This window comes from Piliocolobus tephrosceles, chromosome 8 (assembly GCF_002776525.5).
Source record: "Piliocolobus tephrosceles isolate RC106 chromosome 8, ASM277652v3, whole genome shotgun sequence".
In the NCBI taxonomy this organism is placed as follows: domain Eukaryota; kingdom Metazoa; phylum Chordata; class Mammalia; order Primates; family Cercopithecidae; genus Piliocolobus; species Piliocolobus tephrosceles.
Genome location: NC_045441.1, coordinates 62,155,364 through 62,170,187, shown reverse-complemented (window position 1 = coordinate 62,170,187; position 14,824 = coordinate 62,155,364). Strand labels below are relative to the sequence as shown.

General features: G+C 37.2%; 1 protein-coding gene across 1 annotated transcript in view; it reads left to right on the top strand.

Annotated features, from left to right (window-relative positions):
• HDAC9 (histone deacetylase 9) overlaps positions 1 to 14,824 on the top strand; it is a 679,750-nt gene that overhangs the window by 458,483 nt on the left and 206,443 nt on the right. Inside the window, exon 14 of the mRNA XM_023215947.1 lies at positions 13,297 to 13,430. Coding sequence (XP_023071715.1) covers positions 13,297 to 13,430 — 134 coding nt within the window. The remainder of the gene's footprint in view (positions 1 to 13,296; positions 13,431 to 14,824) is intronic.

Below are 14,824 nucleotides of genomic sequence, written 5' to 3'. Positions count from 1 at the left end.
ATCTCTGTTTTGGTGCCAGTACCATGCTGTTTTGGTTATTGTACCCTTGTAGTATAGTTTGAAGTCAGGTAGTGTGATGCCTCCTGCTTTGTTCTTTTTGCTTCACATTGTCTTGGCAATGCAGGCTCTTTTTTTGGTTCCATATGAACTGTAAAGTAGTTTTTTCAAATTCCCTGAAGAAAGTTATTTGTAGCTTGATGGTGATGGCACTGAATCTATAAATTACCTTGGGCAGTATGGCCATTTTCATGATACTGATTCTTCCTATCCATGAGCATGGAATGATTTTCCCATTTGTTTGTGTCCTCTTTTATTTCATTGAGCAGTGGTTTGTAGTTCTCCTTTAAGAGCTTCTTCACATCCCTTGTAAGTTGGATTGCTAGGTATTTTATTCTCTTTGTAGCAATTGTGAATGGGAGTTCACTCATGATTTGGCTGTCTGTTATTGGTGTATAGGAATGCTTGTGATTTTTGCAGATTGATTTTGTATCCTGAGACATATCTGATGTTGCTTATCAGCTTAAGGAGATTTTGGGCTGAGATGATGGGGTTTTCTAAATATACAATCATGTCATCTGCAAACAGGGACAATTTGACTTCTTCTTTTCCTAATTGAATATCCTTTTTTCTGTATCTTGCCTGATTGCCCTGGCCAGAAGTTCCAACACTATCTTGAATAGGAGTGGTGAGAGATGGCATGCTTGTCTTGTGCTGGTTTCAAAGGGAATGCTTCCAGTTTTTGCCCATTCAGTATGATACTGGCTGTGGATATATCATAAATAGCTCTTATTATTTTGAGATACAGTCCATAAATAACTAATTTATTTAGAGTTTTTAGAATGAAGGACTGTTGAATTTTCTCAAAGGCCTTTTCGGCATCTATTGAGATAATTATGTGGTTTTGTCGTTGGTTCTGTTTATGTGATGCATTATGTTTATTGATTTGCATATGTTGAACTATCCTTGCATCCCAGGGATGAAGCCAACTTGATCATGGAGGATAAACTTTTCGATGTGCTGTTGGATTCGGTTTGCCAGTATTTTATTGAGGATTTTCACATCGATGTTCATCAGGGATATTGGTCTAAAATTCTCTTTTTTTGTTGTGTCTCTGCCAGGCTTTGGTATTAGGAGGATGCCGGCCTCATAAAATGAGATAGGGAGGATTCCCTCTTCTTCAATTGATTGGAATAGTTTCAGAAGGAATGGTCCCAGCTCCTCTTTGTACCTCTGGTAGAATTCGGCTGGGAATCCTTCTGGTCCTGGACTTTTTTTGGTTGGTAGGCTATTAATTATTGCCTCAATTTCAGAGCCTGTTATTGGTCTATTTAGAGATTCAACTTCTTCCTGGTTTAGTCTTGGGAGGGTGTATGTGTCCAGGAATTTATCCGTTTCTTCTAGATTTTCTAGTTTGTTTGTATAGAGGTGTTTATGGTATTCTCTGATGGTAGTTTGTGTTTCTGTAGGATTGGTGGTGATATCCCCTATATCATTTTTTATTGTGTCTACTTGATTCTTCTCTATTTTCTTCTTTGTTAGTCTTGCTAGTGGTCTATCATTTCTGTTATTCTTTTCAAAAAACCAGTTCCGGGATTCATTGACTTTTTGAAGGGCTTTTTATGTCACTATCTCCTTCATTTTTGCTGTTATTTTAGTTACTTCTTGCCTTCTGCTAGCTTTTGAATTTGTTTGCTTTTGCTTCTCTAGTTCATTTAATTGTAATGTTACAGTGTCGATTTTAGTTCTTTCCTGCTTTCTCCTGTGGGCATTTAGTGCTATAAATTTCCCTCTACTCACTACTTTAAATGTGTCCCAGAGATTCTGATAAGTTGTGTCTTTGTTCTCATTGGTTTCAAAGAACATCCTTATTTCTGCCTTCATTTCATTATATACCCAGTAGTCGTTCAGGAGCAGGTTGTTCAGTTTCCATGTAGTTGTGCAGTTTTTATTAGAATTTAGTTTTCATTAGAATTAATTAGTACTTAATCCTGAGTTATAATTTGATTGCACTGTGGTCTGAGAGACAGTGTGTTGTGATTTCTGTTCTTTTACATTTGCTAAGGAGTGCTTTACTTCCAACTATGTGGTCAACTTTGGAGTAAGTGTGATGTAGTGCTGAGAAGAATGTATATTCTGTTGATCTGGGGTGGAGAGTTCTGTATCTCTCTATTAGGTATGCTTGGTGCAAAGCTGAGTTCAAGTCCTGGATAACCTTGTTAACCTCTCTCGTTGATCTGTCTAATATTGACAGTGGGGTGTTAAAGTCTCCCATTATTATTGTGTGGAAGTCTAAGTCTCTTTGTAGGTCTCTAAGGACTTGCTTTATGAATCTGGGTGCTCCTGTATTGGGTGCATATATATTTAGGATAGTTAGCTCTTCTTATTGAACTGATCCCTTTACTATTATGTAATGGTCTTCTTGGTCTCTTTTGATCTTTGTTGGTTTAAAGTCTGTTTTACTAGAGACTAGGATTGCAACCTCTGCTTTTTTTTTGCTTTCCATTTGGTTGGTAGATCTTCTTCCATCCCTTTATTTTGAGCCTATGTGATCTCTGCATGTGAGATGGGTCTGCTGAACACAGCACACGATGGGTCTTGACTCATTATCTAATTTGCCAGTCTGCATCTTTTAATTGGGACATTTAGCCCATTTAAATTTAAGGTTAATATTGTTATGTGTGAATCTGATCCTGTCCTTATGATGTTAGCTGGTTATTTTGCCCATTAATTGATGTAGTTTCTTCATAGCATTGACGGTCTTTACAATTTGGCATGTTTTTGCAGTGGCTGGTACCAGTTGTTTCTTTCCATGTTTAGTGCTTCTTTTAGGAGCTCTTGTAAGGCAGGTCTGGTGTTGACAAAATCTCTCAGCATTTGCTTGTCTGTAATGGATTTTACTTCTCCTTCACTTATTAAGCTTAGTTTGACTGGATATGAAATTCTAGATTGAAATTTCTTTTCTTTGACAACATTGAATATTAGCCCCCACTCTCTTCTGGCTTGTAGGGTTTCTGCCAAGAGATCCACTGTTAGTCTGATGGACTTCCCTTTGTGGATAACTCGACCTTTTTCTCTGGCTGCCCTTAACATTTTTTCCTTCATTTCAACTTTGGTGAATCTGAAAATTACGTGTCTTGGGGTTGCTCTTCTTGAGGAATATTTGTGGTGTTCTCTGTATTTCCTGAATTTGAATGTTGGCCTGCCTTTTGAGTTTGGAGAAGTTCTCCTGGATAATATCCTGAAGAGTGTTTCCCAAGTTGGCTCTCTTCTCCCCATCACTTTCAGGTGCACCAATGAAGCATATATTTGTTCTTTTCACATAGTCCCATATTTCTTGGAGGCTTTTTTCATTTCTTTTTACTCTTTTTTCTCTAACCTTGTCTTCTTGCTTTATTTCATTAATTTGACCTTCAATCACTTATACCCTTTCTTCCACTTGATTAAATCGCCTATTGAAGCTTGTGCATGTGTCATGAAATTCTCATGCCATGGTCTTCAGCTCCATCAGGTAATTTAAGCTCTTCTCTACACTGTTTATTCTAGTTAGCCATTCATCTAATCTTTTTTCAAGGTTTTTAGCTTCCTCGAGATGGGTTCGAACATGCTCCTTTAGCTCAGAGATGTTTGTTATTAACAACCTTCTGAAGCCTACTTCTGTCAACTCGTCGAATCATTCTCTGTCCATCCTTGTTCCATTGCTGGTGAGGGGCTGCAATCCTTTGGAGGAGAAGAGGCACTCTGGTTTTTAGAATTTGCAGCTTTTCTGCTGTGGTTTCTCCCCATCTTTGTGGTTTTATCTACCTTTGGTCTTTGATGTTGGTGACCTACAGATGGGGTTTTGGTGTAGATGTCCTTTTTGTTGATGTTGATGCTATTCCTTTCTGTGTGTTTTCCTTCTGACTGTCAGGTTTCTCGGCTGCTGGTCTGCTGGAATTTGTTGGAGGTCCACTCCAGACGCTATTTGCCTGGGTATCACCAGTGGAGGCTGCAGAACAGCAAATATTGCAGCCTGATCCTTCCTCTGGAAGCTTTGTCCCAGAGGGGCACCCACCTCTATGAGATGTTTGTTGGCCCCTGCTGGGAAGTTTCTCCGAGTTTGGCTTCATGGGTGTCAGGGACCCACTTGAAGGGGTAGTCTGTCCATTCTCAGAGCTCAAACGCTGTGCTGGAAGAACCACTGCTCTCTTCAGATCTGTCAGACAGAGACGTTTAAGTCTGCGGAAGTTGTCTGCTGCCTTTTGTTCAGCTATACCCTGCCCACAGAGGTGGAGTCTATAGAGGGAGTAGGCCTTGCAGAGCTGCGATGGGCTCCTCCCAGTTTGAGCTTCCTGGCTGTTTTGTTTTACCTACTCAAGCCTCAGCAGTGGCAGACGCCCTTTCCCTAGTCAGGCTGCTGCCTCACAGTTTCATCTCAGACTGCACTAGCAGTGAACAAGTCTCTGTGAGCATGGGACCCACCGAGCCAGGCACAGGAGAGAATCTCCTTGTCTGCCAGTTGCTAAGACCTTGGGAAAAGCACAGTGTTTGGGCAGAAGTGTCCTTTTTATCCCCAGGTACAGTCTGTCATGGCTTCCCTTGGCTAGGAAAGGGAAATCCCCAACTCCTTGTGCTTCCCGGGTGAGATGATGCCCTGCCCTGCTTTGGCTCACCCTCCATGGGCTGCACCCACTGTCCAACCAGTCCCATTGAGATGAACCAGGTACCTCAGTTGGAAATGCAGAAATTACCCATCTTCTGTGTCGACCACGCTGGGACTTGCAGACCAGAGCTGTTCCTCTTTGGCCATCTTGGAATGGACCCAATCAGTGATCTTTTTGTAGTACTTTTGTAATTGTTTTGGGGAACCATGAACCACACCCAGTCAAGACAGTGAACTTAGTAGATAAATGTTGTGTGTGTTCTGACTGCTCCACTAAGTGGGCATGGCCCCATCTTCCTTTCTCTTTTTGGCCCTCTCTATTCCAGTGACACTACAATATTGAAATTAGGCAAATCTATAACCCTACAGTGCCTTTGTGTTCAAGTGAAAGGAAGAGTCACATGTCTCCCAATTTCTATCAAAAGCTAGAAATGAGTGAGCTTAGTGAAGAAGTTGCTTCAAAAGCTGAGATAGGCAAAAGCTAGGTCTCTCGTGCTGGTTACCCAAGCTGTGAATATAAAAGAAAAGCTCTTGAAGGAAATTAAAAGTGCTACTGTAATGAACAGACAAATGATAAGAAAGCAAAACAGCCCTACTGCTTATATGGAGAGAGTTTTAGTGGTCTGGGTAGATCAAACCAGTCACAGTATTTCCTTCAGCCAAAACCTCATCCAGAGCAAGTCCCTAACCCTTCATTTCTGTGAGGGCTGAGAGAGGTGAGGAAGTTGCTGAAGAAAAGTTTAAAGCCAGCAGAGGTTGGCTCTTGAGGTTTAAGGAAATAAGCCATCTCCATAGCATAAAAGTGCAAGGTAAAGCAGCAAGTGTTGATGGTGTTGATGTAGAAGCTACAACAGGTTTTCCAGAAAGTCTAGCTGAGATCATTGATGATGATGGCTACACTAAACAACATAATTTTATTGTAGATGAAACAGCCTTTCATTGGAAGAAGAGATAGGGAGAAAACTTTAAGAGATAGAGGGAAATAGTCAATGACTGACTTCAAAGAATAAGGTGATTCTCTTGTTAGAGACTAATGCAGCTAGTGGCTTTAAGTTGAAGCCAATGCTCATTTCCCCTTTCTCAAAATACTATGCCCTTCAGAATTATGCTAAATCTACTCTACCTGTGCTCTATAAATGGAACCACAAAGCCTGGGTGACAGAATTTTCTGTCTAGAGTGTGGTTTATTGAGCATTTTAAGCTCAATTTTTAGACTTACTGCTCAGGGGGAAAACATGTTCCCTTTCAAAATATTACTGCCTAAATGACTGTGTACCTGGTCACCCAAGAAGTCTGATGGATATGTGCAAGGAGATTAAGTTTTCATACCTGCTAACACAGCATCCATTCTGCAACCCATAGGTCAAGGGGTCTTTTAAATTTTTACATCTTATTATTTAAGAAATAACATTCTATAAGGCTATACCTGCCATAGACAGTGATTCCCCTGATGGATCGAGCATAGTACATTGAAACCTTCTGGAAAGGCTTTACCATTCTAGATGCCATTAAGAACATTCGTGATTCATGGGAGGAATATCAACATTGGCAAGTGATTGAAAGAAGTTGATTCCAGTTCTCATGGATGACTTCAAGGGATTAAATACTTCAATGGAGGAACTAACTGCAGAAGTAGCAAGGGAACTGGAATTAGAACTGGAACCTCAATATATGACTGAATTGCTCCAATCTTGTTATAAAACTTGAATTAATAAGGAGTTATTTCTTAGCGGTTGAGCAAGAAAAAATGTTTTCTTGGGATGGAGTCTACTCCTGGTGAAGATGCAGTGGGCATTGCTGAAATGACAACAAAGGGTTTACAATATTACATAAACTTAGTTGATAAAGCAGCAGCAAAGTTGAACAGGATTGACTCCAGTTTTGAAAGAAGGCCTTCTATACGTTAAATGTTATAATACCAAGCAGCTTTTCACGCTGGGAGAAATGTTTTGTGAAAGGAAAAGTTCATGGATGTTGCAAACTTCATTGTTGTCTTATTTTAAGAAATTGCCACAGCCACTCCAGCCTTCAATAACTACTACCCTGATCAGTTAGCAGCCATCAATATCAAGGCAAGACCCTCCACAAGCAAAAAGATTATGACTCACTGAAAGCTCAGATGATTATTAGCACTTTAGCAGTAAATTAATTTTTAATTACGGTATGCACATTGGTTTCTTTGACACAATAATCCACCCTTCATAGGTTACGGTATAATGTAAACATAACTTTTACATGCATAAGCAAACCAAAAAACTCATGTGACTTGCTTTATTGTGATATTTGCTTTATTTGGATGATTTGGAATCAAACCAGCAATATGTCCCAGATATTCCTGTATTTGGTTAGTCAGATTTCCCCCTCAGAAGCAATTACAACTTTTTGTTTGGTTATTTTTTTCTGACCACTCTATTTTCATCTTTTTATGTACATCTAGTAGTCCTTTCCTTTATATTCTGGAGACTTCTCAAGTTTGTATTCAACAGTACTGATCTGGCTTTCTGAAATATAAATTCCTTTCTTTTTTGCCTCCAGTATAGATTTTAATTTTGCTACTCTTTAATTTCCTTGCAATCCCTGTTTATCATATCCAGTTTTATTTTTATTCATTCCATTGTCTTTTTAATTTAGTTTTATCTCTGCTTTTATTTAGCTTTGGTTTCTGATGTTATAGGGCCAGTGCCTTTTGACATTTGAAGAGAACAAAACATTTTCTAAAATCTTATTTTGCTTCCTATAGTAAATCATGTTCACTGAACTAAGCAGTATGAATGATATTTCCTTCATAATATCTGTAGTATATTCTCAAAGGCCCTGTTTTTTTTTTCTCACTCATTCTTGAATGTAGAAAAATATTTCCAGATATTTTGCCAGCACATGTGTAGTGAATTGTGTTTGGCTTCACTTTTTGCCAACTTACATGCTGGTTGACTCTCCTTCCTGGCTTTACAGTTAAATGGCAACACTTATTCTAATTCCTAGGCCTTAACATTCATATAGTGTTAGTTGGAAGGCTTATGTTGAGAATTTTTTCTACCCACTTCCTTTCTAGCTGTCTGATACTCTGTTAAGATGACTTACGTGAAAAAAACAAACAAACAAACACAAAGCTGTAAGGTTTAGAAAATGCTTCTTACACAGTGAGAGGTACGCTTTATTAATTTTTTTAAACAGAATTTTTAGACATTATATCATTTGCTTGCTGAAAGCATCAAGTTTCACAAATAATTTAAAAACTATACTGTTTGGTACTTTGAGTTATGTGTTCTGAGTTGTACGTTCTTGTTAAAAAACGTTACGGACAGTAATTGCGTCACTGCACTCCAGCCTGGGTGACAGAGCAAGACTCTGTCTCAAAAAAAAAAAAAAAAAAAAATTACAAATAGTAAAATATAAACTGCACTCCAACCTAGGTGACAGAGTGAGAATCTGTCCCCAAAAAACATAAAATAAAAAAAATTAAAATTAAAATATTAAAAAAGAAATTTTAAAAATAAGACAACATAAGTCTTATGGATAGATTAGCATTATGGATAGAAATAGTAACAGCTGCCATGTGTGTGATTTGAAGATCATTAGAAATCAACCTTATGCAAATGATCTCATTTGCAGATCATTTCATCTTTTTAAAAAAAACTTTTGTTTTTAGGAGATCTTCTTTGATTCTCTAACATCACAAGTTTTTTCTTTAGCAGAGTTTTCAAAAGTGTCATATTTTTCTCACTTCTACTACTAGATTTTTTTTTTGAGATGGAGTTTTGCCCTTGTTACCCAGGCTGCAGTGCAATGGCACAATCTCAGCTCACTGCAACCTCCACCTCCCAAGCTCAAGCGATTCTCCTGCCTCAGCTGCCTGAGTAGCTGGGATTACAGGCATATGCCACCACGCCTGGCTAATTTTTTGTATTTTTAGTAGAGACGGGGTTAGACGGGGTTTCTCCATGTTGGTCAGGCTGGTCTCGAACTCCTGACCTCTGGTGATCTGCCTGCCTTGGCCTCCCAAAGTGCTGGGATTACAGGTGTGAGCCACTGCACCCGGCCTTTACTCTCTCTCTCTCTCTCTCTCTATATATATATATATGTACTGTGCTAGTCCTTTGTTCTGTCCCTTGCCCTAGAAGGAGTTTAATAAGTGTTGTTTAGCAAACACCTTGGGAAGGTGTGAAACCTCAGGTAGTTCCCAGAAATGCAATATGAAGTGGAATGTTAGGAACTAGAAATCAGGATCAATAATTTTAGTCTAAATGTTCTGAACTCAGCTTTTTTTATAGACAAGATAAGTTGTCTATAAAGACTCTATAGACTCAGGCTAACAGGTCGTACTAGACTGAGTATAAATTTGAGGACATAAATAGAGTATGTGGCTAAAAAATGACAACTACATGCAATAAAGAAGAAAAGATACTATACTCGCTACAAATACATTATCTGATTTAATAAGACTGAGAGACAGAGAAAGCACAATTCCAAGTTTATCTAAAAAATTTATCAAGAAATTTTAAGGATTTCTTGTAAAAAATATGTATATATACACATATTTTTAACATACATATATGTGGAAAACAAACAACTATTGTTTAAAATGCAGGTAAATATTTTAAGACTCTTTTGTTTATTTTTCAAATCCCAATTTTAACTCTTGTCCCACTGATCAGGAGAAAAATTAATTAATCCATTGGCTTATGTTATATTGCAAATGGTAATCAGTGAGCCAGAAAGGGTCAAACAGAAGTAGAATTCCATATGAATTGCAAAGAAAAGAGCAGGCTTATTTCTCACCCTGTAAGTCTATGTTTCTGAGAAGCCAAAGAGAGAGATTGAAAGAGAGAGGAAAGGAATGGAGATGAAAGATGAGGTTAAAGTTTCATTTTGTAGCCTACCTGTTAACACCTCAGTGATACGTCATTAGAATGACTCAGTGGAAGTTTGGGGTTCCAGATTGTATATATTTCCCTTTAAATTCAAATGGCTTTCCAAGAGCCCCTGGACTTTGAATTATAATCTCCAGGTACCTGGCAATAATTCCCAGCTACCATAACCTGCTTCACAATTTTTTTTTCTTGGCAGTGGATTATGGGGAAAATGTCATTAAAAGGGGGAAACATTACTATGGAGGTAAGCTTAGATATGTCAAGAGATGAAATAGTGAAAAAGTTAAGCAATGTAACGATTAGAATTTCTACTCTTGAAGAATATTTTTCTTCTTCTTCTTCTTCTTTTTTTTTTTTTTTTTCCAGGTACAAGCTCTCACCCTGTGGCCCAGGCGTGAGTGCAGTGGCTCAATAACTGCTAACTGCCACATTGACGTCCTGGGCTCAAGCAATTCTCCCACCAGCAGTAGGCACACCACCATTCCTGGCTAGTTTTTAAAAATTTTTGTTGAGACAGTGTCTCCCTATGTTGTTCAGGCTGGTTTCAAATTCCTGGGCTCAAACAATCCTCCTGCCTCAGCCTTCCAAAGTACTAGGCTTACAGGTGTGGGACACCATACCTGGCCAAAAATATATTTTCAAAATGAGGCAGATGTTATACTTTTTGTTTCCATATTCTTGTTCAACTATCACTTTTTATTTATGAAACTATAGTTGAAAAAATGTTAAACAGTTCTTATATGATAGTAACTCATAAATACTTGATATATTTAAATTGTGAAGACATGTCTTACGCATCTTTGTATTTTAAATGTTATTCTTCCTTCCTGCTTGCCTGCTTCCTTATCTGCCTTCCTTGATGTCGTCCTTCTGACTTTATTTAAAAATATTTGGCCGGGCGCGGTGGCTCAAGCCTGTAATCCCAGCACTTTGGGAGGCCGAGACGGGCGGATCACGAGGTCAGGAGATCGAGACCATCCTGGCTAACACGGTTAAACCCCGTCTCTACTAAAAATACAAAAACTAGCCGGGCGAGGTGGCGGGCGCCTGTAGTCCCAGCTACTCGGGAGGCTGAGGCAGGAGAATGGCGTAAACCCAGGAGGCGGAGCTTGCAGTGAGCTGAGATCCGGTCACTGCACTCCAGTCCGGGCGACAGAGCGAGACTCCGCCTCAAAAAAAAAAAAAAAAAAAAAAAAAAAAAAAAAATTTATCCATATCAGACTTTATGCAAAACGTAAAAAGAGGACTTTGTGAAATTCCATGTAGAAATATAAAGCTGAGTAAAATAAATGCCTATATTAGAAGCACTTAGGGTAGGAAGATAAGGGACATAAAATAAAAGGTAGAAGATTAAACAAGACTACTCTTCAGGAATCCAAGGAGATCCACCAATTAGATTCATTAAGGAAAGTGGAAATATCTGAACTATTTTTGGGATATATTCATTCATTTATGGTTTTCATTCACTCATTAAAAAATATTTTTGAGGACCTGCCTTTATTTAAGCATGTTGATGGCCACTGAAATTTCAGAGGTAAAAATACAACTATAATCTGTGCTCTCAAAGATCTCACCGTCTAGTGAAGAAAATATACAATTAACAAAGTTATACAACAATGATATAATTGTGACGAATGCTTGAAGGAGACCCAGAGGATGCTAAGAGAGCATACAGTAGGAGACCTAATCTAGAGATCTCAGGGTATGCTTGGTAGAGGAGGTGACATTAAAAACAGCCTTGAAGAGTGAAAAAAAATTAGCCAAATGAGGACTGCAGTTATGGAGGTCAAGAAGGAAGAATTTCTGGCATAGAGGGAATGGCATGTATGAATATCACAAGGCTGCTAGCATTTTGATCTTTTTGAGGAAAGGAAGGAAGGCCTTTGTAGGCAAAATTGAGAACAAAAGAGGGAGGGATATGAAATGAAGCTGGAAAGATGGGGAGGGGCATATTTATGCTGGCCTGGAGGAATTTCAGTCTCTTCAGTGAAGGCCCTGAAGGATTTAAACAGAAGTGGCCACTGCTGTATGGCAAATGGAAAAGAGTGAAAGTCAGGTTGTGTGTTACAAGGCAATCTCAGGAGTCCAGATTAAAGATAATAAAACCTTGAATTACATATGGTCTTGGCAGTGGAGATAAGGAGAGTGAGTGATTCAAGATCTGTTTTGGAGGGAAAACAGACACTGCTTTGGTTCATTGGAGGTGGGGGCGTCAAGGGGACATTAAGGTTTCTTGTATGAACAATGGCAGTTCTTGATGTCTTTTGTAAACATGAGTAGTGTTGTGTGTGGTTTAAGATCATGAATTAAAAATCAGAGATGTTTTCACTTTATGAAAACTGTGAGACAACTAAGTGGAGATTTCAGATGGGTCATTCAATGGGTAAGTGTGCAAGTAAGCTGCTCGTAAGGGAGGTCAGTCCTGAGGAAGAAAATGTGAGAATCAGGGGAAGATGGATGGAGTTTGAAGCCATTTGAGTCCTAAGAATAGATATTATTTGGAATAGTAAAATTATATTTTTTTCTTAGACATAATTTTTACCACATGATTTCAAAATGCGTGTGCCATTCTTCTGCATTATTTTAGTACACTCAAGGAAAAATATTTTCTTCTCTTGAGTAACATTTCTTTAACACAATAATGTAAGCCAAAAGGAGAATAAAATGTATTTAATTAAACTTCCTTTACAGCATAAATTACTTGTGCTTATTTATTCCTGAAGATTTTTTTTGGTTGTTGTTGTAAAATTTCTTATAATGGGTATTCTTGCCATCTACAAATAAACTTCAATGGTCATTTATTGGAAGACATTTGATTTGTTAAATAATTTCTTATGTCAGGCAATTTTGCAAGTAACATGTTTCCACCTCAAGGAATAGGTTTATGGGTAGAAATCTTCTTTAAATGAGCCAGAGTTATAATTATCATCTAACTTGTTATTTTAAAAAATCCTATTTTAAGTTCTGCTAATAATTCGTTTTATCATGTTATTATAAAATCTTTCCCATCATAAGGCCTGCCTGAAAATGAAATATGCTAATACCTGATAATTTAAAAGAAGATTGTATTCATTAGTATCTGTATAATCTCTAGTAGTGGCATTGTAATTTACATTTATTTTTTAAAAGAAACACTTTAAATGCCCCACAATATTATAAGATCTACAACATCCATATTGGTTACATAATGACATAAATTATGGTAAGAAACACAAATAAACAAAGAAACTGTTTTTGAACAGCCTTGAAGAAATTACTAAACAGGATAGGCAAACAGTGGGAAAATTCTCCATTTTATTACAAAAACGAAACCGTGAACTAAAGTCAGGCTAGAATTACTCATGAAAGATGTAAAAAGCCAGCTCATTTTGTGGCTCCAATGGTGTGGTGAAATTAAAACCTCTGCTGAATTAAATTATCTGCCTAAAAACAATTCATAATGATTTAAAATACTCGTAAGATTACTATATATATATATATATATAATATATATATTTTTTAATCTGACATGTCTTAAAATGTCATCATCTTCATCACTTTACAGATTTACTAAACTAGGTTTTCTGTACTGGTTAATGCATGATTTCATGTTTTTGCATAAGTATCCAGATAGACAGAACTAAATAGTTCTTATGTGCTCCTGAGAATTTGTTACGTATTATTTCCCGCTTTGTTAAATTTATTTTAAGCATAATGACTTTTTTGGAGTTATTGTATTATCTCCTAACATGTGTCATTTTCTTGTATCATTACTCAATCTTGTGCTGTATTTCCCTTGTCTTGAAGGAATTGCCTATGACCCCTTGATGCTGAAACACCAGTGCGTTTGTGGCAATTCCACCACCCACCCTGAACATGCTGGACGAATACAGAGTATCTGGTCACGACTGCAAGAAACTGGGCTGCTAAATAAATGTGAGGTAATCCAGAATTGGACACACTCTTTTACTTACTTAAATAAATCATGTAAAGAGGCCAGTATTCATTTGGGGAGTAATAGAAAAATATTAACCATATAGTGCAAACACCATGATTGATGAACCATCATAGATTCAAGTAGCACAGAGCTTACCACCTGACTCTGGGCGGGGCACACTGTAAGTACTCGGTCAGTGTTGATGAGCTGAGCAGCTGTCTGATGTGTGTGTTCCAATGTTGCAGTATTATTACATACACATGGTAGCACTGTTTGCAAATAGACGTTATTTATTGAGTTGATCTTCTGAGAAACTCTTTGCTAAGTAATTATTATTCTTGGTTATAAACTAAACTTTGAATTTAGAGTTTTGCCACATGGAAATGAATAGATTTAAAATATTAACTGTCCTCTTACCACTAAAAGTGATTTCTTTTTATCGAAATGATTAATGTGTTTATAACTTGATGAAGGGATTTGAATACTTTCATTTTATCATTATTTCTTTAAACTTATTTCAGTAGATGCCTGGTGAATACCATTTTTATTTGGAAAAATATATCTTTTTATGCTTTCAAAGGTTAAAAACAACAGTCATATCAATTCAGAAAGGCTCCCATTGTCAAATGTGCAAATTATGTGACAACCAGCTGCCATTTGATTTAGTTGCTATAAATGTCCATTGTTGTCTGAAATCCAGTAACCTTCTGCATTTGAATCTAAGGTATTTTTAAAAGAAAAATGCCCTCCATGGGTTTTCTCACATTATTTTAACATTTACTAATTATTTCTTTTACTGGGTCTCTGTTAGGTTCTAAACATAATTCAAGTACTGGAATTATAAACTTTCACAAGACAATTATGGTCCCAAAATGTAGTCAACAAAATTCCTATTCAAATTCAACTTAGGTTTAAACCGAGTCTGTAAAATATTTTACTTGAATTACAAATGCCAAAGCAGACAGAATTTTTCCACAGGTCAAGTGCACTTGCCTACATATGACCGTGTGAGTTACATCAGTCTGATCCCTTTCCTCTGCAAACTACTAAAAGTAATTGACTTTTGACGATGTAAAGCCATTCATTCAGTTTGTTCATTTCTATGGATAAAAACTTTTCTTTATGGATTGTTTTCTTTAAAGGGTGGATAATATATTCTATGTTACAAGGGAAATTAATTGGTTTTTAAAAACATGAGATCATTGGTAGTGTCTTATGGATCATTCAGTAGTTGAGATTGTGAATGAATATATCATAACACTATGTACAGATTTAGTCTCATGTTTTATTACATATTTATGATAGAATTATCAAATAGTTTTCATATTTAAAGCTCTGCTTTTGATTAAATGTATCCTATACCTAGAAACCCCAAAGTGAAGGAAAATGAGCTAGATT